At 47.0% G+C, this 25874-nt stretch overlaps 1 protein-coding gene across 3 annotated transcripts in view; it reads left to right on the top strand.

Annotated features, from left to right (window-relative positions):
• The window catches only part of b3galnt2 (beta-1,3-N-acetylgalactosaminyltransferase 2), a 42905-nt gene that overhangs the window by 11677 nt on the left and 5354 nt on the right, over positions 1 to 25874 (top strand). The window contains exons 4-11 of one of the 3 annotated variants that reach the window (XM_063039597.1): positions 934 to 1127; positions 5451 to 5546; positions 7921 to 8031; positions 14058 to 14148; positions 17892 to 18075; positions 19562 to 19702; positions 22114 to 22273; positions 23100 to 23156. In XM_063039597.1, coding sequence (XP_062895667.1) covers positions 934 to 1127; positions 5451 to 5546; positions 7921 to 8031; positions 14058 to 14148; positions 17892 to 18075; positions 19562 to 19702; positions 22114 to 22273; positions 23100 to 23156 — 1034 coding nt within the window. The remainder of the gene's footprint in view (positions 1 to 933; positions 1128 to 5450; positions 5547 to 7920; positions 8032 to 14057; positions 14149 to 17891; positions 18076 to 19561; positions 19703 to 22113; positions 22274 to 23099; positions 23157 to 25874) is intronic. The other 2 variants (XM_063039607.1, XM_063039600.1) reach the window with 2 other exon arrangements.

The following is a 25874-nucleotide window of genomic DNA, read 5'->3' on the forward strand; positions in this document are numbered from 1 at the left end:
GTGGTACATGTCTTTGGAGCAACCATCAGCGAACTGTGCCAACTTTGCCCTTAGGAAATGCACAGAAGACAATGAAGAAGAGTTCAGCTATCTGGACAGGCCTCTGATCAAGATCTGTCTTCTACACGAAGCAGAGGTTTGAGAAGCTCCAGCTACAGCTCTGGCAGCTTCATTTATTTGGTTGTTTGACTTAATGACTTTGACTTGACTTACTGAACTGACAGAGAGTGGTGGAAGGATCACTCTGTACTGGGCTAAATGCTTGTAACCTCTGGCAGCAAAGAGAGGGAGTGAGTAAGGAGCGCATATCTTTCATTGACTGCTCGTCCTTGTTTGAATTTGATCCAATTTTACAAAAACTATGGAAGAATTGAATGATTTTATTGTTGGTTTGTAATAAAAGATTAAACGTAGTTTACCGACTTGAATTCAGATAGTTGGAAGCACGGCAAACAGTGTGGTACTCCCTCACTTGGCCTCTTGCCAACTTGTAGTTTGTCTTCAGGTAGTCGCTACATAGGTAATAAGGTAAGATTTTAAGATTAGCTTTATTTGTCACATGTACATCGAAACATCAAAACTTGCAATGAAATACTTGATTTCACATGCGTCTTTTGTGTCCACGACCAATACAGTCCGAGCACGTGCTGGGGGCAGCCGACAAGGGCCACCATGATTCCGATGCCCACAACTTACTAACCTGTACGTCTTTGGGACATGGGAGGAACCTGGAGCACCCGGAAGAAGCTCACACAGTTACAGGGAGAATGTACAAACTCTGTACTCACAGACAGTGGTGGAATTGAGCCTGGATCACTGGCGCTGTGAACGTTATGCAAACCGCAGTGTTACTGTTGCCACTTCCATTGGCTTTTGAGCATCCTGAGCTTGTGGAAGGCACGATAGGATAGTGATTTTTCTCTCTTTCTGCAGTTGTAGGGCAGGAGATTGAAGCTGTCAGCCAGTCTGGAAGTCCGGCCTTGACGATGCTTGGTAGCAAGGCTTCAAAGATTGACTTCCGAGTTCTCCATCCCATTGTTATAACGAGGCTGGGTGTGTTCCACGATCAGAGAGAAGCAGCCTTCCAGCAGAACGTCACCGTCAGGCTTTACCAGACCACCCTGGAGGTAAGTTTCACACTTGTTTGCTGCTTCCTATTGACAATTCCTCCCTGTAGCCCAGATGCCGCTCGACCTGCTGACTTCCTCCAGCAGATCGCTTGCTGGGGCTCAGGGGACAGGCAGCATCTGTGGAGGGACATGAAGCACGAGAACCAGTGGCCTCCTAGGTACACTTGACGGCATGACCAGTGTTTGAGGCCCTGTCATCAGCAAGTCCCGGTTCTCATTCAGGGTCCTCATTCACAGTCATTGGTGAGTCCGGGGGGGTGGGGGTCAGTCCCAAAGGTCAAAGGTCGATCTGAAGTCCAGACATCTGTGCACTCCTGGGTCTGAGGGTCTCTGTGAGTCAGCTGGGGACGATCCTGGGGCTGGAGGACTGCGTATGTGCATGTCTGGCTGGGTGGGAGGGAGGAACGAGGCTTGTTTTGTTGCTCTTTGTGTTCTGCCGAGCATTGTGGCACCGGGGTGTGTGGCAACACTTGTGGGCTGCCCCCAGCACACCCTTGGGTTGTGTTGGTTGTTCACACAAATGACATATTTCACTGCGCAAGAATGTTGTCATGTACATGTGAATCTGAATCTGAATCATATTTTATATAACCATATAACCATTACAGTGGAAAGCTTTTCCTCTAGTGCGAAAGTTCTGCCCCGTGATTGCTTGTGTCCATCTCCTTGTCATCTGCCATCCTCTCCCTGCTTCAGCTCGTCTGCAGTTAATACCCTCATCATGGCCTTGTTACCAGGTCATTCCCCCATCTCGCAACTCTCTCCACGTAATTCTGCTGCCCCTGTCCTGTCCCAATCACCCATCACCCTTCTGTTTGCTTACATCATTGGCTGCCCCTGGCAAAACCACACATGAAAGTCCTGTCCTCGTAAAATGCTGCTATCGTGGCACTGTCCTTGATCCCGGTATGTTCAGCTGCCTCACCCCAAGCTCAGGAATTTCCTCTCTGAACCTGCACTCGCCTCAATACTTAGACTGAACTGGGTCGAACCTCTGCTAATATCTCCTGTGTGATTCAGATCGGAAGACGCATCAATACTTTCAAAGCACATTCACTTTGAATGAGGAATAAGCACAATGGCAAAACTTGATCACTATTGGCGTATTCATTCATGACTCAGATTTATTATCACTGACTTAAATGAGGTAGGATTTTAAGCACGAGATTCTGCAAATGTTGGAAATCTTGAGGAACACACACTAAGTGCTGGAGGAGCTCAGCAGGTCAGGCAGCATCTATGGAGAGGAATAAACAGTCGTCCTTTTGGGCCGAGACTCCCATGAGGTGAAGTGCTTTGTTTTGTGGCAGCAATACAATTGTTGTTGTTCCTTTTCACACCTTGTGGCACATTGGGCGTCATTTTTGCTGTTTCCTTAGCATTTGACTTTTTTACGAGGCCGAGTTGCTAGCTTGACACTCGACACTCAAACACAGCACAGATGGAAAGCGTGCAAGGAGCCGGCCAGATTTGAACTCGGGACCATTCGCCTAGAAGTCCACTGCTGATGTCACTATACCACCAGCCAGCCAGGCAGCAGTACAGTGCAAAACCATAAAAATCTGTAAATTATATTAAAAAGTACAGAGAAAGGAATTTAATACAATCTTGATTGAGAAGTTGCAGAACCTGGGCCTCTGTACCTCCTTCTGCAATGGGATCCTTGACTTCCTAACCGGAAGACCACAATCTGTGCGGATTGGTGATAACATATCCTCCTCGCTGAAGATCAACACTGGCGCACCTCAGGGGTGTGTGCTTAGCCCACTGCTCTACTCTCTGTATACACATGACTGTGGCTAGTGTTACGTACCCCGTAACTGGGTTGCCAAACCAGCAGAAATGGATCACTCAGTTGGAGTCTGGAGTACTAGAACTAAGAAAGTTTTATTAAAGAAACAAGCAACACAGTAATCGAAAGGATAATAAATGCAACAATTCAACAATGATAACCACACATGTGCACAGAATTAAGATAACAGCATCAATCAAGCTCTATCGTTGTCTAGGGGTAAATGACCAATTTCAAAATGACTCAAAGTTCAGTCCAGTTAGTAGTCCAGTTCGCAGTAATCGTTGCCATGGCGATGGACAAGGTGGGGGAAGAGAGACATAGAATAGGAACAACTGATCATTCAGAACGGCTTCACTCACAGACCAGCAAGATGGCTCACAAACAGCATTTGGGCGGGTCCTTGGTGATGTCACCTGAGGTCACCGACTGTGACCCCTCCTCCAGATGCAGTCGATCCTCTGCAGTGAACCCGGCACCCAGGCAAGGGCGGACACACACCGGGTTCCCGCTGATCGTACCTTTCCACCCTTGTCGTTGTCTGGCACTTCTCACCAACTCGTGAGAGGCGCACCGCTTCCAGGGTCTCGTTACCTCGGGTGGCGTGTGTGTCCTGCCTTAGCGAACCTGTCCCTTTTTATCCCCCTGCTGGGGTATCGCCTGTCCATCACTTCAAACAGTTCAGGGTTCAAAGGGGGAGCCGCTCCAGACAGCTCTCTCTCCCACATCCCTTCATTACACATCTCCAGACGCTGCTCCATTGTTCCTTATCTCTCCTTCCCCTGAGGGCAGGTGGCAGACCAACTGCTGATGCCACTGATGCTAGCCCAGGCCAGCAAACATCTTAATTTTATGTGTATTCTCGTCACACTAGGCATAGCTCAAGTACCATCTATAGATTTGCTGATGATACAACCATTGTTGGTCGAATCTCAGGTGGTGACGAGAGGGCGTACAGGAGTGAGATATGCTATCTAGTGAAGGTGTGCCACGGCAACAACCTGGCACTCAATGTCTGTAAGATGAAAGAGCTGATTGTGGACTTCAGGAAGGGTAAGAGGAAGGAACACATACCAATCCTCATAGAGGGATCAGAAGTGGAGAGAATGAGCAGTTTCAAGTCCCTGGGTGTCAAGATCTCTCTGAGAAACTAACCTGGTCCCAACATATCGATGTAGTTATAAAGAAGGCAAGGCAGTGACTATACTTTATTAGGAGTTTGAAGAGATTTGGCATGTCAACATATACACTCAAAAACTTCTATAGTTGTGCCGTGGAGAGCATTCTGACAGGCTGCATCACTGTCTGTTATGAAGATGCTACTGCACAGGACTGAATCTAGTCACCACCTTCTTGGGTACTAGCCTACAAAGTACCCAGGACATCTTCAGGGAGCAGTGTCTCAAAAAGGCAGTCACCATTATTAAGGACCTCCAGCACCCAGGGCATGCCCTTTTCTCACTGTTACCATTGGGTGGGAGGTACAGAAGCCTGAAGGCACACACTCAGTGATTCAGAAACAGCTTCTACCACTCTGCCATCCGATTCCTAAGTGGACATTGGCCGCTACCTCATTTATTTTTAATATACAGTATTTCTGTTTTTGCATATTTTTAAAAATCTATTCAATATATGTAATTGATTTACTTGTTTATTTATTATTATTTATTTTTTTCTCTGCTAGATTATGTTTTGCATTGAACTGCTGCTGCTAAGGTAACACATTCCATGTCACATGCGGGTGATAATAAGCCTGATTGTGATTGTGATAATGAGATAGTTTGATGGCCCATCGGAATCGGAAACCTGATGGTGGAGGGGAAGAAGCTATTGCTGAGTCACTGACTGTGGGTCTTCGGGCTCCTGTACAACCAGCCAGTGGGAAAGGGGCACTAATCACAGGTGGTGATGCGGCGTTCCTGAGGTACCGCCTCGTGAAGATGTTCTTGATGATGGGGGGCTGTACCCATGATGGAGAAGTCCGAGTCTACAATCTTGTGCAGCCTCTTGTGATCCCTGTTCACTGGAGCCTCCGTACTGTGGGAAGTGGACTGCATGGGGCAGCTTGGTGTAATGACTGGTCAGAATTCCCTGTCATAATTTCTAACCTCCAGGATGAAGTATTTGTTTTATCGGGTTCTGTACGATGGCATGATAGTGTAGCGGTTAGCACAATGCTTAACGCTGTCAGCGATCGGTGATTGAGGTTCAATTCTCACCGCTGTCTGAGGTTCAATTCTCACCGCTGTCTGATTTTGTACGTTCTCCTCGTGACCGTGTGGGTTTCCTCTGGGTGCTCCAATTTCCTTCCACGTTCCAAAGATGTACAGTTAGGGTTATTAAGTTGTGGGCACGCTATGTTGGCGCCGGAAGTGTGGCGACACTTGTGGGCTGCTCCCAGCGTTTCCTCCGACTGTGTTGGCTGTTGACGCAAACAACACATTTCAGTGTACGTTTCGATGTTTTGATGCACATGTGACAAATAAAGCTGATTTTTAATCTTTATTACCATGTGTCTGTTTACTCAGGAGGTGATTGTCAGTGCCCGCTTCAGTCCGCTCAGCTCTGGAGTACAAGTCAACCAAATGTGGTATAAGCCTGTGGAGAGGTTTCTCTTACCGAAGGTACGAGCAAAGGTTTCGGGCTGCTTTTGTTTCTTTTTGCACTTGTGTAGAACCAATTCCAAGCAAGTTTTGGAAAATTCCACAGTTCAAAGTTCAAGTTTAATTGTCTTTCAACCATACCCTCGAATACAGCCAAACGAAACAGTGTTCCTCTGGGGCCAATTACACAGTCAACAGTCACACACAGCACATAAAGCACATGTAATTTCAGTAGCAGAAAAACATGCAGTTCCAACAAAAATAACATAAAGAATAATAATGTCCCTGAGTGTCAAGGCCTGTAGATTGATGGTGCATGGATGTTGCCCTGGAGCCATGTTTCTGCAAGGACAAGCGCACAGCAGTTCCTCAACTCACACAAGTGCAGTTGCAGATGAATGCAATCCAGCTTGTCTTGTGTTCACTCGGTGGAAGACAAGCTGGATTGTGCTCATCTGCAGCTGCACTTGTGCAAGATGAGGAACTGCTGTGGAATTCCTCTTGCAGAAAGATCCGTGCTTGGTCCTTCACTGGGCTGTAGACTACATTCCTGCAACATTGGTCCTGATAGAGTTTACAAGGAATGGTGTGATAAACAAAAACAAAATATCCAGTGATCAGCAGTCCTGTGGGTGGAAAACGTTTTGTTAATGACAGAGTTCAGAAGAAGATGGCTGGATTGGTTCAAGCTGACAGGAGGGCAACGATAACTCAAATAACCAGGCATTACAGTGGTGCTGTGGAGAAGAGCATCTCGAAGTGGATGAGTAGAAGACCACAAACATACACTTAGGAGGAGTTTACTAAAGTGGCCACTGAGTATACAGAAGAAGTAAAAAGTGCCAAAAAAGGACCTTTCCATTCATGGTCAATCCATTCTGTAGTGTAAACTTAAAATAATCACAAGCATGGTGAATTGACCATTTAGTTTCAGAACTGGCTTGCCAGTGGAAGACAAAGAGCAGTGGTTGAAGGGACTTATTGTAGCTGGAGGTCTATAATTAGTTGTGTTCCACAGGGATCTGTATTGGGACCTCTGCTGTTTGTGATGTACATAAATGACCTGGATGAAAGTGTAGATGGATGGGTTAGTAAGTTTGCATATGATACGAAGATTGCTGGTGTTGTGGAGAGCGTAGAAAACTGGCAAAGAATACAGCAGGATATAGATCAGTTGCAGATACGGGCAGAGAAATAGCAGATAGAATTTAGCCTGGCCAAATGTGAAATGTTGCACCTTGGAGGGTCAAATATAAAGAGAAAGATGAGCAGAGGAATCATAGGGTCCAAGTTCAGAGCCCCCTGAAAGTGGCTTCACAGGTTGATCGTGTGGTTAAAAGGGCACATGGCACACTCGCCTTTATTGGACGAGGCGTTGAATTCAAAAGTCAGGAAGTTATGTTGCAGCTTTATAAAACTACAGTTAGGTCACATCTGGCATATTGCATACAGTTCTGGAAGGATGTCGAGGCTTCGGGGAGGGTGCAGAAGAGATTTACCAGGATGTTGTCTGAAGTAGAGTGTATGTGCTTATAACAAAAGGTTGGACAAACCGAGGTTGTTTTCTCTGGAGCAGCAGTGGCGGCGAGGAGATCTGACTGGGATTTATAAGTTTATGAGAGGCATACATAGAGTAGACAGTATCTTTTTTTACCAAGGCTGGAATGTCTAAAACCAGAGGGCATGCATTTAAGGTGGGGGGGGGGTGTCATTTCAAAAGGGATGTGAAGGGTAAGTTTTTTACGAAGAACAGTGGGTGCCTGGAATGTGCTGCCTTCCCAAGGGTGGTGGTAAAGGCAGATTTAGGGCATTTAGAGAGGGAGATGGAAGGATAGGGGCATTGTGCAGGCAGAAGGGATTGGCTTAGATGGCCTTTTGATTGCTAATTTAATTGGTTCAGCACAACATTATGGGCTGTTCACGTGCTGTACTGTTCTGTGTTCTACAGCAAACATGACAACACAGACACTGCACGGTATGACAGTGTAGCACTTTGAGTAATACTATTACTCCACCAGCAACCCAGGTTCAGTTTGTTAGTTCTGTTCATAACTGTGTGAGTTTCCTCTGGGTGCTCTGGTTTCCCCCCATATTACAAAGGTATACAGGTTAGGAGGTTAATTGGTCACATGGGTGCAATTGGGCAGCGTTAAACCGGGCACCATTACCATTCACATGGACCCTGAGGTGATACACCCTCTGACTGTTCACCCAACCCAACCCCTCCATATGCGGTGGTGGACGGAGTCTAGTCTGTGGTCCTTCCCCACTGGGTCCCTTGTGGCTGTGTCAATGCCTGCTCTTTTTGTGTTTGTCTGTTGTTGTGGTTGAATTGGGAGGCTACAGATGCAGCGATAACTCACTCACACACTTTGCATGCACCTCCCTCTGCCAGGGCTTCGAAGGCACTATTGCTTGGGAGACCCAGGACTCGGAGTATCTCGTCACCATGAACCTCACTGATGTCCTGCTCGACAGTGGAGGGGGCGTCCTCAGGTTTTCTGCGGTACGTTGAACGCCACGTCTTGGTAATTTGACCAATCAGAATTCAAACAGGAGTACCTCCTCAACCCATCAGCTCAGAACGGACACTGAGCAAACTGACGTCAGCTCTGGGCCAAACGTGAAGGAAGCCTCAGTGTCCATCAGGCACAGTATCTGAGCTGTCGCCCCGGGGAGCGCCACACTGTGGGAGGGGCAGTACTGAGAGAACATCTCTGTGAGAGGGGCAGTACTGAGAGAACATCTCACTGTGGAGGGACAGTACTGAGAGAGCATCTCACTGTGGGAGGGACAGTACTGAGAGAACATCTCACTGTGGAGGGACAGTACTGAGAGAACATCTCACTGTGGGAAGGGCAGTACTGAGAGAACATCTCACTGTCGGTGGGGCAGTACTGAGAGAACATCTCACTGTGGGAGGGGCAGTACTGAGAGAGCATCTCACTGTGGAGGGACAGTACTGAGAGAACATCTCACTGTGGGAGGGGCAGTACTGAGAGAACATCTCACTGTGGAGGGACAGTACTGAGAGAGCATCTCACTGTGGAGGGACAGTACTGAGAGAACATCTCTGTGAGAGGGGCAGTACTGAGAGAGCATCTCACTGTGAGGGGGCAGTACTGAGAGAACATCTCTGTGGAGGGACAGTACTGAGAGAACATCTCACTGTAGGAGGGGCAGTACTGAGAGAACATCTCTGTGAGAGGGGCAGTACTGAGAGAACATCTCTGTGAGAGGGGCAGTACTGAGAGAGCATCTCACTGTGGAGGGACAGTACTGAGAGAACATCTCACTGTGGAGGGACAGTACTGAGAGAACATCTCACTGTAGGAGGGGCAGTACTGAGAGAACATCTCACTGTGGAGGGACAGTACTGAGAGAACATCTCTGTGAGAGGGGCAGTACTGAGAGAACATCTCACTGTCGGTGGGGGCAGTACTGAGAGAACATCTCACTGTCGGTGGGGCAGTACTGAGAGAACATCTCACTGTGGAGGGACAGTACTGAGAGAACATCTCACTGTGGGAGGGACAGTACTGAGAGAACATCTCACTGTAGGAGGGGCAGTACTGAGAGAACATCTCACTGTGGAGGGACAGTACTGAGAGAACATCTCTGTGAGAGGGGCAGTACTGAGAGAGCATCTCACTGTGAGGGGGCAGTACTGAGAGAACATCTCACTGTGGAGGGACAGTACTGAGAGAACATCTCTGTGAGAGGGGCAGTACTGAGAGAGCATCTCACTGTGAGGGGGCAGTACTGAGAGAACATCTCACTGTGGAGGGACAGTACTGAGAGAACATCTCACTGTAGGAGGGGCAGTACTGAGAGAACATCTCTGTGAGAGGGGCAGTACTGAGAGAACATCTCACTGTGGAGGGACAGTACTGAGAGAACATCTCTGTGAGAGGGGCAGTACTGAGAGAGCATCTCACTGTGGAGGGACAGTACTGAGAGAACATCTCACTGTGGAGGGACAGTACTGAGAGAACATCTCACTGTAGGAGGGGCAGTACTGAGAGAACATCTCACTGTGGAGGGACAGTACTGAGAGAACATCTCTGTGAGGGGGGCAGTACTGAGAGAACATCTCACTGTCGGTGGGGGCAGTACTGAGAGAACATCTCACTGTCAGTGGGGCAGTACTGAGAGAACATCTCACTGTGGAGGGACAGTACTGAGAGAACATCTCACTGTGGGAGGGACAGTACTGAGAGAACATCTCACTGTAGGAGGGGCAGTACTGAGAGAACATCTCACTGTGGAGGGACAGTACTGAGAGAACATCTCTGTGAGAGGGGCAGTACTGAGAGAGCATCTCACTGTGAGGGGGCAGTACTGAGAGAACATCTCACTGTGGAGGGACAGTACTGAGAGAACATCTCACTGTGGGAGGGGCAGTACTGAGAGAACATCTCACTGTGGAGGGACAGTACTGAGAGAACATCTCTGTGAGAGGGGCAGTACTGAGAGAACATCTCACTGTGGAGGGGCAGTACTGAGAGAACATCTCTGTGGGAGGGGCAGTACTGAGAGAACATCTCACTGTGGAGGGACAGTACTGAGAGAACATCTCTGAGAGGGGCAGTACTGAGAGAACATCTCACTGTGGAGGGACAGTACTGAGAGAACATCTCTGTGGGAGGGGCAGTACTGAGAGAACATCTCTGTGAGAGGGGCAGTACTGAGAGAACATCTCACTGTGGGAGGGGTAGTACTGAGAGAACATCCCACTGTGGGAGGGGCAGTACTGAGAGAACATCTCTGTGAGAGGGGCAGTACTGAGAGAACATCTCACTGTGGAGGGACAGTACTGAGAGAACATCTCTGTGAGAGCGGCAGTACTGAGAGAGCATCTCACTGTGAGGGGGCAGTACTGAGAGAACATCTCACTGTGGAGGGACAGTACTGAGAGAACATCTCACTGTGGAGGGACAGTACTGAGAGAACATCTCTGTGAGAGGGGCAGTACTGAGAGAACATCTCACTGTGGAGGGACAGTACTGAGAGAACATCTCTGTGGGAGGGGCAGTACTGAGAGAACATCTCTGTGAGAGGGGCAGTACTGAGAGAACATCTCACTGTGGGAGGGGTAGTACTGAGAGAACATCTCACTGTGGGAGGGGCAGTACTGAGAGAACATCTCTGTGAGTGGGGCAGTACTGAGAGAACATCTCACTGTAGGAGGAGCAGTACTGAGAGAACATCTCACTGTGGAGGGACAGTACTGAGAGAACATCTCACTGTAGGAGGGGCAGTACTGAGAGAACATCTCTGTGAGAGGGGCAGTACTGAGAGAACATCTCACTGTGGAGGGACAGTACTGAGAGAACATCTCTTTGAGAGGGGCAGTACTGAGAGAGCATCTCACTGTGGAGGGACAGTACTGAGAGAACATCTCACTGTGGAGGGACAGTACTGAGAGAACATCTCACTGTAGGAGGGGCAGTACTGAGAGAACATCTCACTGTGGAGGGACAGTACTGAGAGAACATCTCTGTGAGGGGGGCAGTACTGAGAGAACATCTCACTGTCGGTGGGGGCAGTACTGAGAGAACATCTCACTGTCAGTGGGGCAGTACTGAGAGAACATCTCACTGTGGAGGGACAGTACTGAGAGAACATCTCACTGTGGGAGGGACAGTACTGAGAGAACATCTCACTGTAGGAGGGGCAGTACTGAGAGAACATCTCACTGTGGAGGGACAGTACTGAGAGAACATCTCTGTGAGAGGGGCAGTACTGAGAGAGCATCTCACTGTGAGGGGGCAGTACTGAGAGAACATCTCACTGTGGAGGGACAGTACTGAGAGAACATCTCACTGTAGGAGGGGCAGTACTGAGAGAACATCTCTGTGAGAGGGGCAGTACTGAGAGAACATCTCACTGTAGGAGGGGCAGTACTGAGAGAACATCTCTGTGAGAGGGGCAGTACTGAGAGAACATCTCACTGTGGAGGGACAGTACTGAAAGAACATCTCTGTGAGAGGGGCAGTACTGAGAGAGCATCTCACTGTGGAGGGACAGTACTGAGAGAACATCTCACTGTGGAGGGACAGTACTGAGAGAACATCTCACTGTAGGAGGGGCAGTACTGAGAGAACATCTCACTGTGGAGGGACAGTACTGAGAGAACATCTCTGTGAGAGGGGCAGTACTGAGAGAACATCTCACTGTCGGTGGGGGCAGTACTGAGAGAACATCTCACTGTCGGTGGGGCAGTACTGAGAGAACATCTCACTGTGGAGGGACAGTACTGAGAGAACATCTCACTGTGGGAGGGACAGTACTGAGAGAACATCTCACTGTGGGAGGGGCAGTACTGAGAGAACATCTCACTGTGGAGGGACAGTACTGAGAGAACATCTCTGTGAGAGGGGCAGTACTGAGAGAGCATCTCACTGTGAGGGGGCAGTACTGAGAGAACATCTCACTGTGGAGGGACAGTACTGAGAGAACATCTCACTGTAGGAGGGGCAGTACTGAGAGAACATCTCTGTGAGAGGGGCAGTACTGAGAGAACATCTCACTGTGGAGGGACAGTACTGAGAGAACATCTCTGTGAGAGGGGCAGTACTGAGAGAACATCTCACTGTGGAGGGGCAGTACTGAGAGAACATCTCTGTGGGAGGGGCAGTACTGAGAGAACATCTCACTGTGGAGGGACAGTACTGAGAGAACATCTCTGAGAGGGGCAGTACTGAGAGAACATCTCACTGTGGAGGGACAGTACTGAGAGAACATCTCTGTGGGAGGTGCAGTACTGAGAGAACATCTCTGTGAGAGGGGCAGTACTGAGAGAACATCTCACTGTGGGAGGGGTAGTACTGAGAGAACATCTCACTGTGGGAGGGGCAGTACTGAGAGAACATCTCTGTGAGAGGGGCAGTACTGAGAGAACATCTCACTGTGGAGGGACAGTACTGAGAGAACATCTCTGTGAGAGCGGCAGTACTGAGAGAGCATCTCACTGTGAGGGGGCAGTACTGAGAGAACATCTCACTGTGGAGGGACAGTACTGAGAGAACATCTCGCTGTAGGAAGGGCAGTACTGAGAGAACATCTCTGTGAGAGGGGCAGTACTGAGAGAACATCTCACTGTGGAGGGACAGTACTGAGAGAACATCTCTGTGAGAGGGGCAGTACTGAGAGAACATCTCACTGTGGAGGGACAGTACTGAGAGAACATCTCTGTGGGAGGGGCAGTACTGAGAGAACATCTCACTGTGGAGGGACAGTACTGAGAGAACATCTCTGTGAGAGGGGCAGTACTGAGAGAACATCTCACTGTGGAGGGACAGTACTGAGAGAACATCTCTGTGGGAGGGGCAGTACTGAGAGAACATCTCTGTGAGAGGGGCAGTACTGAGAGAACATCTCACTGTGGGAGGGGTAGTACTGAGAGAACATCTCACTGTGGGAGGGGCAGTACTGAGAGAACATCTCTGTGAGTGGGGCAGTACTGAGAGAACATCTCACTGTAGGAGGGGCAGTACTGAGAGAACATCTCACTGTAGGAGGGGCAGTACTGAGAGAACATCTCTGTGAGAGGGGCAGTACTGAGAGAACATCTCTGTGAGAGGGGCAGTACTGAGAGAACATCTCACTGTGGGAGGGGTAGTACTGAGAGAACATCTCACTGTGGGAGGGGCAGTACTGAGAGAACATCTCTGTGAGAGGGGCAGTACTGAGAGAACATCTCACTGTAGGAGGGGCAGTACTGAGAGAACATCTCTGTGAGAGGGGCAGTACTGAGAGAACATCTCACTGTGGGAGGGGCAGTACTGAGAGAACATCTCTGTGAGAGGGGCAGTACTGAGAGAACATCTCACTGTGGGAGGGGCAGTACTGAGAGAACATCTCTGTGAGAGGGACAGTACTGAGAGAACATCTCACTGTAGGAGGGGCAGTACTGAGAGAACATCTCACTGTGAGAGGGACAGTACTGAGAGAACATCTCACTGTCGGTGGGGGCAGTACTGAGAGAACATCTCTGTGAGAGGGGCAGTACTGAGAGAACATCTCACTGTGGGAGGGGCAGTACTGAGGGAACATCTCACTGTCAGTGGGGGCAGTACTGAGAGAGCATCTGTGTGAGAGGGACAGTACTGAGGGAACATTTCACTGTGGGAGGGGCAGTACTGAGAGAACATCTCTGTGAGAGGGGCAGTACTGAGAGAACATCTCACTGTGGGAGGGGCAGTACTGAGAGAACATCTCACTGTCGGTGGGGGCAGTACTGAGAGAGTGTGAGCTGTACTGAGAGAGTGTGAGCTGTGGAAGGTGTAGCACCAAGGCAGCATCTTGCTGTGGGCGGGGCAACACTAAGGGACCATCACTCTGTGTGAGGAGCAGCCCCGAGGCAGGTCACACTGTGGGAGGGGCCCTTTAGTTAAGTGTGTGTAACTGGACATGAACATAGCAGTGAGTGTGAGATCTGTGTATGAGTGAGCATGTTGTAGTTTGTTTGAGTCTGGTTTCTCCTTGCCATCCTACTTGCCCCATTAAATGATTTTGTGTTTGCATCAGGCACAGCTGCAGGCTGAGAAGGAAGTGATCCAGGACGGATTCGGTCAGGATGTGGCAGCTGTGGCTGGAGGCTTTACCTACACCATCCACGGTATGTCATTCAGTGAGCAAACTGGATCGCCCAACAACAGATAACCATGTCAGAGTCTCAACCCCTCACTCCAGCTCCAGATAACCATGTCAGACCCTCAACCCCTCACTCCTGCACCAGATAATCATGTCAGAGTCTCAACCCCTCACTCCAGCTCCAGATAATCATGTCAGAGTCTCAACCCCTCACTCCAGCACCAGATAATCATGTCAGAGTCTCAACCCCTCACTCCAGCTCCAGATAACTATGTCAGAGTCTCAACCCCTCACTCTGCAACAGATAATCATGTCAGATTCTTAACCCCTCACTCCAGCACCAGATAATCATGTCAGACCCTCAACCCCTCACTCCTGCACCAGATAACCATGTCAGACTCTCAACCTTTCAATATCTGAGCATGCTGACAAGATGGAGATGCAGAGAGTTAGTGGGCAGGAAATTCTGGGTCCTGTGACTCAACATCCTCAGAAAGCCACTCTTACAGTGTAGCATTACTGCACTTAATATTTAACTGGACGTAAAACAGTCTGGGGATTCTGTGGTCATGATTGTTGGCACTACGAACACAGGATGCCACTGAATTACACCTGGTCTTTGATATCACCTTGTGCCCTGCTCCTTCCCCATCTCCCTACAGGATCCTGTTAAGTTCCTGTTTGAATCTCTTCTGTAAGGATGTGTACAGCAGACCCTGACCACTTGTTGCATATCCCTATTTGTGTCTGGTACTTTTGCTCATCCGTGTCCCTTGGTCCTTGACCCAACCACCACTGAAAATTTGCTCTTCATTTATCCTACCCACTTATTCATGATATCAACCAGAATAACACACACACAATGCTGGAGGAACTCAGCAGGACAGGTAGCATCTATGGAGAAGAATAATGAGTTAACGTTTCGGCCAAGACCCCTCAACAGGACTCAGTTTAAACCAGACCTCTCTGACAGCCTCTTTGCCTTGTCTTGGGTTTGTGAGAATGAGGAAGGATTTAATTGAAATTGTCACTCCACAGGGTGGAGGAAGGGGGTGAGGTGGGGTGGATGTTTCCCCTGGTTGAAGGGTCTAGAACCAGGCAATATAATCTCAGTAGAAGGGTACAGGTTGTCAGTGCATCTCCTTCACCTCTGGAGTAGTTTTAGTAAAATGGAGACACAAGAGACTGCGGATATTGGGATCTGGAGTAATAAGTGAGCTGCTGGATGACCTCAACAGGTCAGTCAGCATCTGTGAACACACAGGGATTAAGGAGAAAAAGGAGCACAGTTGGAGGGTTGAGGTTAAAAGTGATAGTACGGATGAGCTCCTTGTGAGCCAACGGCCGTACTGATAGTACTGTCTCCAGTGTTTTGTTTGTGGACGAATGTAGGAAACAGAAGCTCAGATCCTATATCATGGGCTGCTTGAGGATTTGAAGGGTTTGTGTAGTTAGAAATGATCCAGAGTTGTTGGATTGGTATTAGTTTTGGGTTGTTGTCACATATATGAAGATGTATTGAAAAGCTTGTCTCGCATACTGTTCATACAGAGCAGATCATTATACAGAGCATTGAGCCAAAACAAAGTAAATCAGTAACAATGCAGAATAGAGTGTTACAGCTACAGAGAAAGTGCAATGAAGGTCAATGATAATGTTTATGAGATCATAATGAGGAAGACTGTGAGCTCAGGCGACCATTTTGTTGTACAAGAGATCTATCCAAGAGCAGGGTAGAAGCTGTCCTTCAGCCTGGTGGTACTGTACCTGCTTTTAGGCTATTGTATGTTTTGCCTGACGGGAGAGGGGAGAAAAGAGAATGTCAGGGTGGGTGGGGTCTTTGAATATGCTGGCCGCTTTACTGAGGCAACGATTAAGTATAGACAGAGTCCATGAAGGGAAGGATAGCTTCTGAGCTGTGTCCACAAATCTCTACAATGGGCAGAGCAGTTATCAGACAGAATGCTGTTCTATGGCACATTGATAAAAGTTGCTAAGGGTTGATGGAGAGTTGCTTTCTGAGGAAGTAGAACATTGGTGAACTTTTTTGGCTATGACATCACATGGTTGGACCAGGACAGGATTGTTAAACTAACCGGATGGGTTCACTAGTGTTGATTAGGTTGCAGTTGTGCCCCAGCCTGGGCTCGTATACAATTCCAATGCTTCGTTAATGGAGCCAACCCAAACTACCCACTGAAATGGTCTTGTAAGCTAACAAACTGAGGCAAATTCTGACTACCTTGCTAATGATGTCACATTAACTTTTTAGAAACTGCCCTCAGTTTCATTATAACTTTTTAAGCTGTCAGAAACAATTGATGTAAGGACAGCATGAAGGCAGCCTGGTGATGCCCCTAGTAGACACCATGAGGGGTCCCGGTGATGCCCCTAGTAGACACCATGAGGGGACCCGGTGATGCCCCTAGTAGACACCATGAGTGGGCCCAGTGATACCCCAGTAGACACCATGAGGGGGCCCAGTGATGCCCCTAGTAGACACCATGAGTGGGCCCAGTGATACCCTAGTAGACACCATGAGGGGGCCCAGTGATACCCTAGCAGACACCATGAGGGGGCCCAGTGATACTCTAGTAGACACCATGAGGGGGCCCAGTGATACCCTAGTAGACACCATGAGGGGGCCCAGTGTTACCCTAGTAGACACCATGAGGGGGCCCAGTGATACTCTAGTAGACACCATGAGTGGGTCCAGTGATACCCTAGTAGACACCATGAGGGGGCCCAGTGATACTCTAGTAGACACCATGAGGGGGCCCAGTGATACCTTAGTAGACACAATGAGTGGGCCCAGTGATACTCTAGTAGACACCATGAGGGGGCCCGGTGATGCCCCTAGTAGACACCAAGGGGGGAGAGGCCCAGTGATACCCTAGTAGACACCATGAGAGTGGCCCAGTAATGAAACCGGTAGACTATAAGCCATAAAAGCAGAATTAGGCCAATCGGCTCATCGAGTCTGCTCTGCCATTCAATCATGGCTTATTTATTATCCCTCTCAACCCCATTCTTTGGCCTTCTCCCTGTAACCTTTGATGCTCTTCCTAATCTAGAACCTATCAACCTCTGCTTTAAACCCAATGTCTTGACTGCCACAGCTGTCTGTGGCAATGACTTCTACAGATTGGCTGAAGAAATTCCCCCTCACCTCTACTCTATTCTGAGGCTGCGCTCTGGTCCTAGATTCTCCCACTGCTGGAAACATCCTCTCCACTTCCACTCTATCTGGGCCTTTTAATATTCAGTAGATTTCAAAGAGATCCATCTCATTCTTCTAAACTCCACTGAGTGCAGGCCCAGAACCATCAAACACTCCTAAAAGTTTAACCCTTTTATTCCCAGGATTTAAACCCTCTCCCATGCCAGCACATCCTTTCTTAGATAAGAGGCCCAAAAGTGCTCACAATACTCCAATGCAGTCTGATCAATACGTTATAGAGCCTCAGCATTTCATCCTTGCTTTTATATTTGAGTCTTCTCAAAATGAATGCTAACATTACATTTGCCTTCCATCCAGGAGGAACACAAACCCTGCATCTATTCTATCAATCTCCGAACGTGTCAATGATACCATCTCACTTGCTTCTAAACTTAAGTTCGAGTCTGTTTAATTGCAGAACAAAGCCACTCAACCCAGGATCAGTGTGGACAGCATTATCCTCTCATCACTTCTTCCTTCCGTCTCACGAGGAACAGGGCCTCCTCCAAGCATTAACACTAGCTGACAGCCCTGTCTTTCTTTTTCAGAGGGTGATTCACTCTTAGAAAGCCTTGCCACAAAGGCCAGGAGGTTTGAAAGCCACAGGAATAAGCTCAGAGAAGAGGATGCTGCCTTACAAGAAGAAAGCCAAACCTATCAGGATATTGTTTTTGTAGACGTGGTGGACACCTACAGAAACGTGCCACACAAGTTACTGCAGTTTTATCAGTGGTAAGGAATGTTCATCACTCTATCCATTTGTGGTGTCAAATGTGCCTCTGTCAGTATCTCTGGGCAATCTGATCTAGATTGTTTTGAGTTCAAACTGCACTCCAGAATCAAACATGAATTGCAGGTGGTCGCTATAACCAGTGGCCCCCAACCTCCGGGCCACGGACCGGTACATTGCCGCGAAGAATGCAGTGGTGCAGCGGTGGCCGGAACACACCCAGCACATCTTTGAGAAAAAAGCCGAAATAAACAAGCTAATTAATTAGGTGCCGCCCGGCACGTAAATGTCGGCCCAGATCGGAGGCGTCGCAATTGGCAATCGTTCCGGCCACCACTGCATTCTCCACGGCAATGTATCGGCCCGCGGCCCACAAGCTGGGGACCACTGGCTATAGCACTGAAACTTCTTATAATTTAAAATTTATGTTTTAGTTTTTAAAAAATATACACAGGAAATACAATTTTAAAAATTTAGCTTTATTTGTCAGATCATTGAACATACAGTGAAATGCATTGTTTGCATCATCGACCAATGCGGTTCAAGGATGTCCTGGGGGCAGCCTGTAAGTGTTGCCACACTTCCAGCGCCAACCAAGCATGCCCACAACTCACCAACTCTAACCCATATGAATGTCTATAGAATGTGGCAGGAAACTGGAGCACCTGGAGGAAGCCCACACTGTCGTAGAACATTACAGCACAGAAACAGGCCTTTTGGCCCTTCTTGGCTGTGCCGAACCATTTTTCTGCCTAGTCCCACTGACCTGCACCTGGACCATATCCCTCCATACACCTCTCATCCACGTACCTATCCAAGTTTTTCTTAAATGTTAAAAGTGAGCCTGAATTTACCACTTCATCTGGCAGCTCATTCCACACTCCCACCACTCTCTGTGTGAAGAAGACCCCCCAATGTTCCCTTTAAACTTTTCCCCCTTCACCCTTAACCCATGTCCTCTGGTTTTTTTCTCCCTTTGCCTCAGTGGAAAAAGCCTGCTTGCATTCACTCTATCTATACCCATCATAATTTTATATACCTCTATCAAATCTCCCCTCATTCTTCTACACTCCAGGGAATAAAGTCCTAACCTATTCAACCTTTCTCTGTAACTGAGTTTCTCAAGTCCCGGCAACATCCTTGTAAACCTTCTCTGCACTCTTTCAACCTTACTAATATCCTTCCTGTAATTTGGTGACCAAAACTGCACACAATTTTGTCATGGGGAGAACATACAAATTCCTTACAGACAACAGTGAGAATTGAACCTGGATTGTTGGCACTGTAAAGAGTTGCACAGACCACTGTGATACTTTGCAGTCCCTGTGATACTGTACCACCCCTATACAATGCAAAGCATACATATCCTTCTTTGTGTTTTAAACTCAATACGTTCACTCTACCATTTTAAGCGTGGGGGTTGAGCATATTCCAGACACTGCCTGCTGGAGATATTTTTAGTGATATGATATCTTTTGTTACACACAGGTCTGTGGACTCAACAAACTTTCGGTTATTATTGAAAACTGACGATGATTGTTATGTGGATGTGGAGGCTGTGCTGGAGAGAGCAGGGGACAGGCTGGAGGCAACGAACATATGGTGGGGAAAGTCAGTATCTGTGTATTCGTAAGTCCTTTACATTTAGTTCATCCCAAGACCATGAGGCATAGGAGCAAAATTAGGCCATTTGGCCAATCGCGTCTGCTCCATCTACATCATGGCTGATTTTTCCCTGTCAATCTCATTCTCTGTTTTTCTCCCCGTAACCTTTGATATCCTAACTAATCAAGAACCTATCAACCTCTGCTTTAAATATACCCAATGAACTGGCTTCCACAGCAGTCTATGGTATGAACCGCTGGCTGAAGAAATTCCCCCTCATTTCAGTTCTAAAGTGATGTACTTCTATTCTGAGGCTGTGCCCTCTGACTCTACACCCTCTCGCTATTGGAAACATCCTTTCCACGTCCACTCTATCCAAGCCTTTCCTTATTTGGTAGGTTTCAATGAGATATCCCCCCTCATTTTTTCTAAATTCCAGCATATACAGGCACTGAGCCATCAAACATTCCTCATGTGTTAACTCTTTCAGTTCAGACGGTGAGATAAGCAGGGCTTCATAGCAAGAGTAGGTAGGTGACACTCAGTAAACAGCTGTGATGATGTGCCTCTGATAATGAGGATATGTTTAACATGGTTCATCATTCTTTCTGTTGGGACATGCTCTGTGGATCCAGTTACCAAATATCTGTTCAGAAATCTGATGGCAGAGGGGAAGAAGCGGTTCTTGAAGACAGACACTCCTCAGCGTTTTGGGAATGGCTTCCCCCCCTGCCATTAGCTTTCTGAACAGTCCATGAACACTATCTCACTATTTTGCACAAGAGATTCTGCAGATACCGGACATACAAAGCAACACACACAAAATGTTGGAGGAACTCAGCAGGACAGGCAGCATCTATGGAGGGGGAAAAGGTTGATATTTTGGGCCGAGACATTTTAACAGGACGAGTCCAGGTGCTGCCTGATCTACTGAGTTCCTCCACCATTTTGCGAGTGTTGCTCACTATTTGGCATGATTTGCTCTTGATTAGCACAATTTATTTATTTTAAAACATATTCTTACTGTAATTTATAGTAATTTTTATACATTCCTTTGTGTACCAAGGAAGGTGCACCGAGATGCAGCTCCTGAGAGATTGTGTTTGTGATCTGGAGCTGCAGCTTGATGACCTACAGCTTATTAGGAAAAGTGAGCAGGAGACAGAGAGGAGCTACAGGGAGTTAGTCACCCAGTGGCTGCAAGAGTTAGATAAATGGGTGACTAGATAGTAGAGAGCACCCTTGTGGCCATCACCCTCAGTAACCATTATCTCATTTTGGATGCTGTTGAGAGGGGTGATCTGACAGAGGACGATCACGGTGATCGGGACTCTGGCACTGAGCCCGGTTCCGTGGTGCAGAAGGGAGAGAAGATGAGGAATGTGGTAGTCATAGGGGATTCCATAGTGAGGGGAAGAGATAGGAGCTTCTGTCAGCGTGATAGAGATACCCGCATGGTGTGTTGCCTCCCAGGTGCCAGGGTACGGGAAGTCTCAGATCGGGTGCAGAATATTCTGAAGGGAGAGGGTGAACACCCAGAAGTCTTGGTACACGATGGTACCAATGACATAGGTAGAAGAAGAGAGGAGGTCCTGAAGAGAGAATTCAGGGAGTTGGGTAGGAAGCTGAAAAGCAGGACCTCCAGGGTAGTAATCTCGGGATTGCTACTTGTGTCACATGCTAACAGGCATATTAATGCGTGGCTGAGAGACTGGTGTAGGGGGCAGGACTTTGGGTTCCTGGTTCACTGGGGAATCTTCTGGGGGTAGTATGACCTGTACAAAAAGGACAGGTTACACCTGAACCCAAAGGGGTCCAATATCCCAGCAGGCAGGTTTAATAGAGCTGTTAGGGAGGGTTTAAACTAATTTGGCAGGGGGATGGGAACAGGAGTAATAGGGCTGAGGAAGGGGAAAACAGAAATAAATCAAAGATAGCATGCAACAGAGATGATAGAAAGGACAGGCAATAAATAAGTCATAATCACAGCCAGTGGGATGAGTTACAGGGCAATAGAGGCATGGTGCAATTAAAACAGAAAGCAACAAATAGTGGACTGTAAGTGTTATATTTGAATGCATGCAGCATAAGAACTAATGTGGATAACTTCACTCACCACTATTCTGAACTGGTTCCCCATCCTTACAGACTCTCTTTCAAAGATTCTACAACTTGTGTTCTCAGTATTTTTATTTGCATAATTTGTCTTTATATACATATATATAGTTTTTCTTGCATTCTATTATGTTTCTTTATTTTATTGTAAATGCATGTAAGTAAATGAATCTCAAGCTAGTATTTGGTAACATATGCATACTTTGATAATTTATTTTGTTTTGACTTTTAACCACCTCAGATTGTCAGCATCGAGAGCATGATTTTATACATTGACTAAAAGCTGCAGCTCACTCATTCGCCTGCTGTGATTTCCCCAGTTTCAGGCAGAACTGGGCAGTGGATGGCAGTGGGAAGTGGATGGAGCTGGAATACCCAAGCCTGGTGTATCCCGACTTCGCCTGTGGTTCTGGTTATGTTGCTTCTCACAACCTGATCCAGTGGCTGGCCGATAACGCAAGGACGCTCAAAGTCTATCAGGTACAGGTGCAGCCCTATGGGTTTTAACTGAAGTTGTAAGTACACTGGGTTTGTTTTCCCTTTAGTTTAAAATTTTAAGCATGTACAGCAGGAATGACGGGATGAAGGCTGGCCAGGGTCTGCCAAGCTTCCCTGCTGGAGCTGCGCCACACAGTCGTGGAATTAGTCCCTCATCACAACTTGCAGTCTCGACCAATTGTTCTCTGCAGTGTACGATGAGACAGGCCCTTCTGGCCCAACAAGCCCGTGCCACCCAGTTGCACCCATGTGACAAATCAAACTACTCACATATACATCTTTGGATTATTGGTGGAAACCAGCGCATTATAAAGGGTTTAAAATTAGCAGATTATAATAAGCAGAAGTAACATTGTAAGAAAACCAGATCTTAATTTCATATTTATTGCCTTCAAAAAGTGAAACCAGGAAATCCAACTGTCAAAACAAAGTCTAGATTTTTCAGTAAGACGGGAGGCAGCTTTCTCTGGTAAGGGTGAATTTTATCCCCCACTCCAGTTATTGCTGAGACAGTGATGTGGGCCTGCGTTGAACCTCCTGTGGTTATCATTGTGAAGTATTTCCTCACTGCTGCTACCAAGGGACTGCTATGACATTGTGATTTGGGGAGTGTTCCACAGTTGTGCGTTACCTTCATCTTCTCTGTAGATAGTGCCCGAATTACTGAGAAACCACAGCATTTTGTGTATGCTGCTCGTAATAGAACACTTACTCCTTTTCAATGAGCGTCTTTAAGTTAATGTGCTGATATTTTCCTAAGTGTTTAAATGGAATAGTTCACATGGTGGGTGTGAAAATGTGTCTGCAGGGTGAAGACGTTAGCATGGGCATCTGGATGGCTGCTGTTGGACCTCAGCGACATCAGGTGAGTCACTTTCTACCGCATTGCCTTTGACAAGGGGAAGATTGAAACATGCAAAGTTTATTTGTAGAAGTGGCTGATCTTTGCAGCAACTTGCTTTAATCTGCCTTTTCTCCACCTTTTTTCTTGTTTCCCTCATTAATCTACTTTTTCCTTCGATACATCCTTCCTTTCTTCTCCAACCCTTGTGAGTTTATTAGAGAACATTTTAAGAGTCAGAGAAGGCTTAGAGTAAAACAGCATGGAAATAGGTCCTTTCGCCCAGCAAGTCTAAACAATCAAGTACTTACACCCATTCACACGCTGAGAACATAGAACCCTACAGCACAGTACAAGCTGTCGAGCCCACGATGTTGTCCCGACCTTTTAACCTGCTCCAAGATCATGCAAGTGCCTGCTCAAGTCTCCATTTTCCCTATATCCATGTGTCTGTCTGATCATCTCTTAAATGTCTACCACCACCCTTGGCAGTGTGTTCCACACATCCACTACTCTGTGTAAAAACCTACTTCTAACGTCCCACTATAACGTCCTCCATTTATTATTATCCCTCCTAACTCTAATCTCCTGCCTTCTTCCCATAATGTTTGATGCCCTGACTAATCAATAAACTATCAACCTCCGCTTTAAATATACTCAATGACTTTGCCTCCACAGTCACCTGTGGCAGTGAATTCCACAGATTCACTATGCTCTGTCTGAAGAAATTCCTCCCCATCTCTGTTCCAAATGAATCTCCCTCTAGTCTGAGGCTGTGCCCTCTGGTCCTAGACTCACCCACTATAGGGAACATCATCCTCCCAACATCCACTCTATCTGGACCTTTCAATATTCAATAGGTTTCAATGAGATTTCCCCCGTCCCCCAATTCTTCTAAACTCCAGCGAATATAGGCCCAGAGCCATCAAATGCTCCACATAGGTCATCCCTTTTGTTCTCATGAAACTTCGCTGGATGCTCTCCAATATCGGTACATCTTTTCTTAGATAAGGAGCCCAAAACTGCTCACAGTACTCCAAGTGTGGTCTGACCAATGCCTTATAAAGCCTCAGCATTACATCCTTGCTCTTCTATTCTAGCCTTCTTGAAATCAATGTTAAGATTGCATTTGCGTTTCTTACCACCAACTCAACCTACAAGTTAACTTAGGGAATCCTGCACAAGAACTCCCAAGTTCCTTTGCATCTTTGATTTTTGAATTTTCTCCCCATTTAGAAAATAGTCTATACTTTTATACCTTCTACAAAAGTGCACAACCATACAGTTCCCGACACTATATTTCATCTGCACCTTCTTGCCATTCTCCCAATCTAAGTCCTTCTGTAAACTCCCTGCTTCCACAATACTACAATCCCCTCCACCTGGCTTCATATTGTTCACACCTCCTCTAAAGTCTTCTGAAAATCTAAGTAAACAACATCCACTGAATCTCCTCTGTCTGTCCTTCCTGTTATTTCCTCAAAGAATTCCAACAGATTTGTCAGGCAAGATTTCCCCTTACGGAAACCATGTTGACTTTGGCCTTTAATCATGTGCCTCCAAGTACCCCAAAACCTCTTCCTTAATAATGGACTCCAGCATCTTCCCAACAACTAAAGTCAGGCTAAGTGGCCTATAATTTCCTCTCTTCTGCCTCCCTCCCTTCTTAAAGAGTGAAATGACATTTGCAATTTTAAGTCCTCTGGAACCATTCCAGACTCTCGTGATTCTTAAAAGATTACTAATGCCTCCACAATCTCTTCAGCTACCTCTTTCAGAACCCTGGGGTGTGGTCCATCTGGTCCAGGTGACTTATCTACCTTCAGACCTGTCAGCTTCCCAAGCACCTTCTCCCTAGTAAAAGCAACGACACTCACTTCAGCCCCGACACTCTCAAACTTCTACCGTACTGCTAGTGTCTTGCATATTGCAGACTGACACAAAATACCTATTAGGCCCCCTGCCATTTCCTTGACCCCCATTACTACCTCTCCAACATCATTATCCAGCTGTGTGATATCCACTCTCGCCTCTCTTTTATTCTTCATATATTTGAAAAAACCTGTGGTATCCTCTTTTATATTATTGTCTAGCTTACCTTCATATTTCGAAAGAAGCTGCAGAAGGTTGTAAATCTAGTCAGCTCCATCTCGGGCACTAGCCTACAAAATATCCAGGACATCTTCAGAGAGCGGTGTCTCAGAAAGGCAGTGTCCATTATTAAGGACCTCCAGCACCCAGGGCATGTCCTTTACTCATTGTTACCATCAGGTAGGAGATACAGAAGCCTGAAGGCACACACTCAGTGATTCAGGAACAGCTTCTTCCCCTCTGCCCTCTGATTCCTAAATGGACTACCTCACTCTTTTTAATATACAGTATTTCTGTTTTTGCACTTTAAAAAAAATAATCTATTTGATATACGTAATTGATTTACTCGTTTATTGTTTTGTTTTTTTTCTCTCCCTCTCTCTGCTAGATTATGTATTATTTCATGTCACATGCCAGTGATAATAAACCTGATTCTGATATTTCATCTTTTCCCTCGTTAAGGCTATTTAGTTGCCTTCTGTTGGATTTTAAATGCTTCCTAATCATGTAACCTCCCACTGATTTTTGCTATATTGTATGCCTCCTCTTTTGTTTTTGTGCTGTCTTTGACTTCCCTTGCCGGCCACGGTTGCCTCACCCTCCCTTCAGAATACTTATTCATCTTTGAGATGTATCTATCCTGCACCTTCC

This window comes from Mobula hypostoma, chromosome 2 (genome assembly GCF_963921235.1).
Source record: "Mobula hypostoma chromosome 2, sMobHyp1.1, whole genome shotgun sequence".
NCBI lineage: Eukaryota > Metazoa > Chordata > Chondrichthyes > Myliobatiformes > Myliobatidae > Mobula > Mobula hypostoma.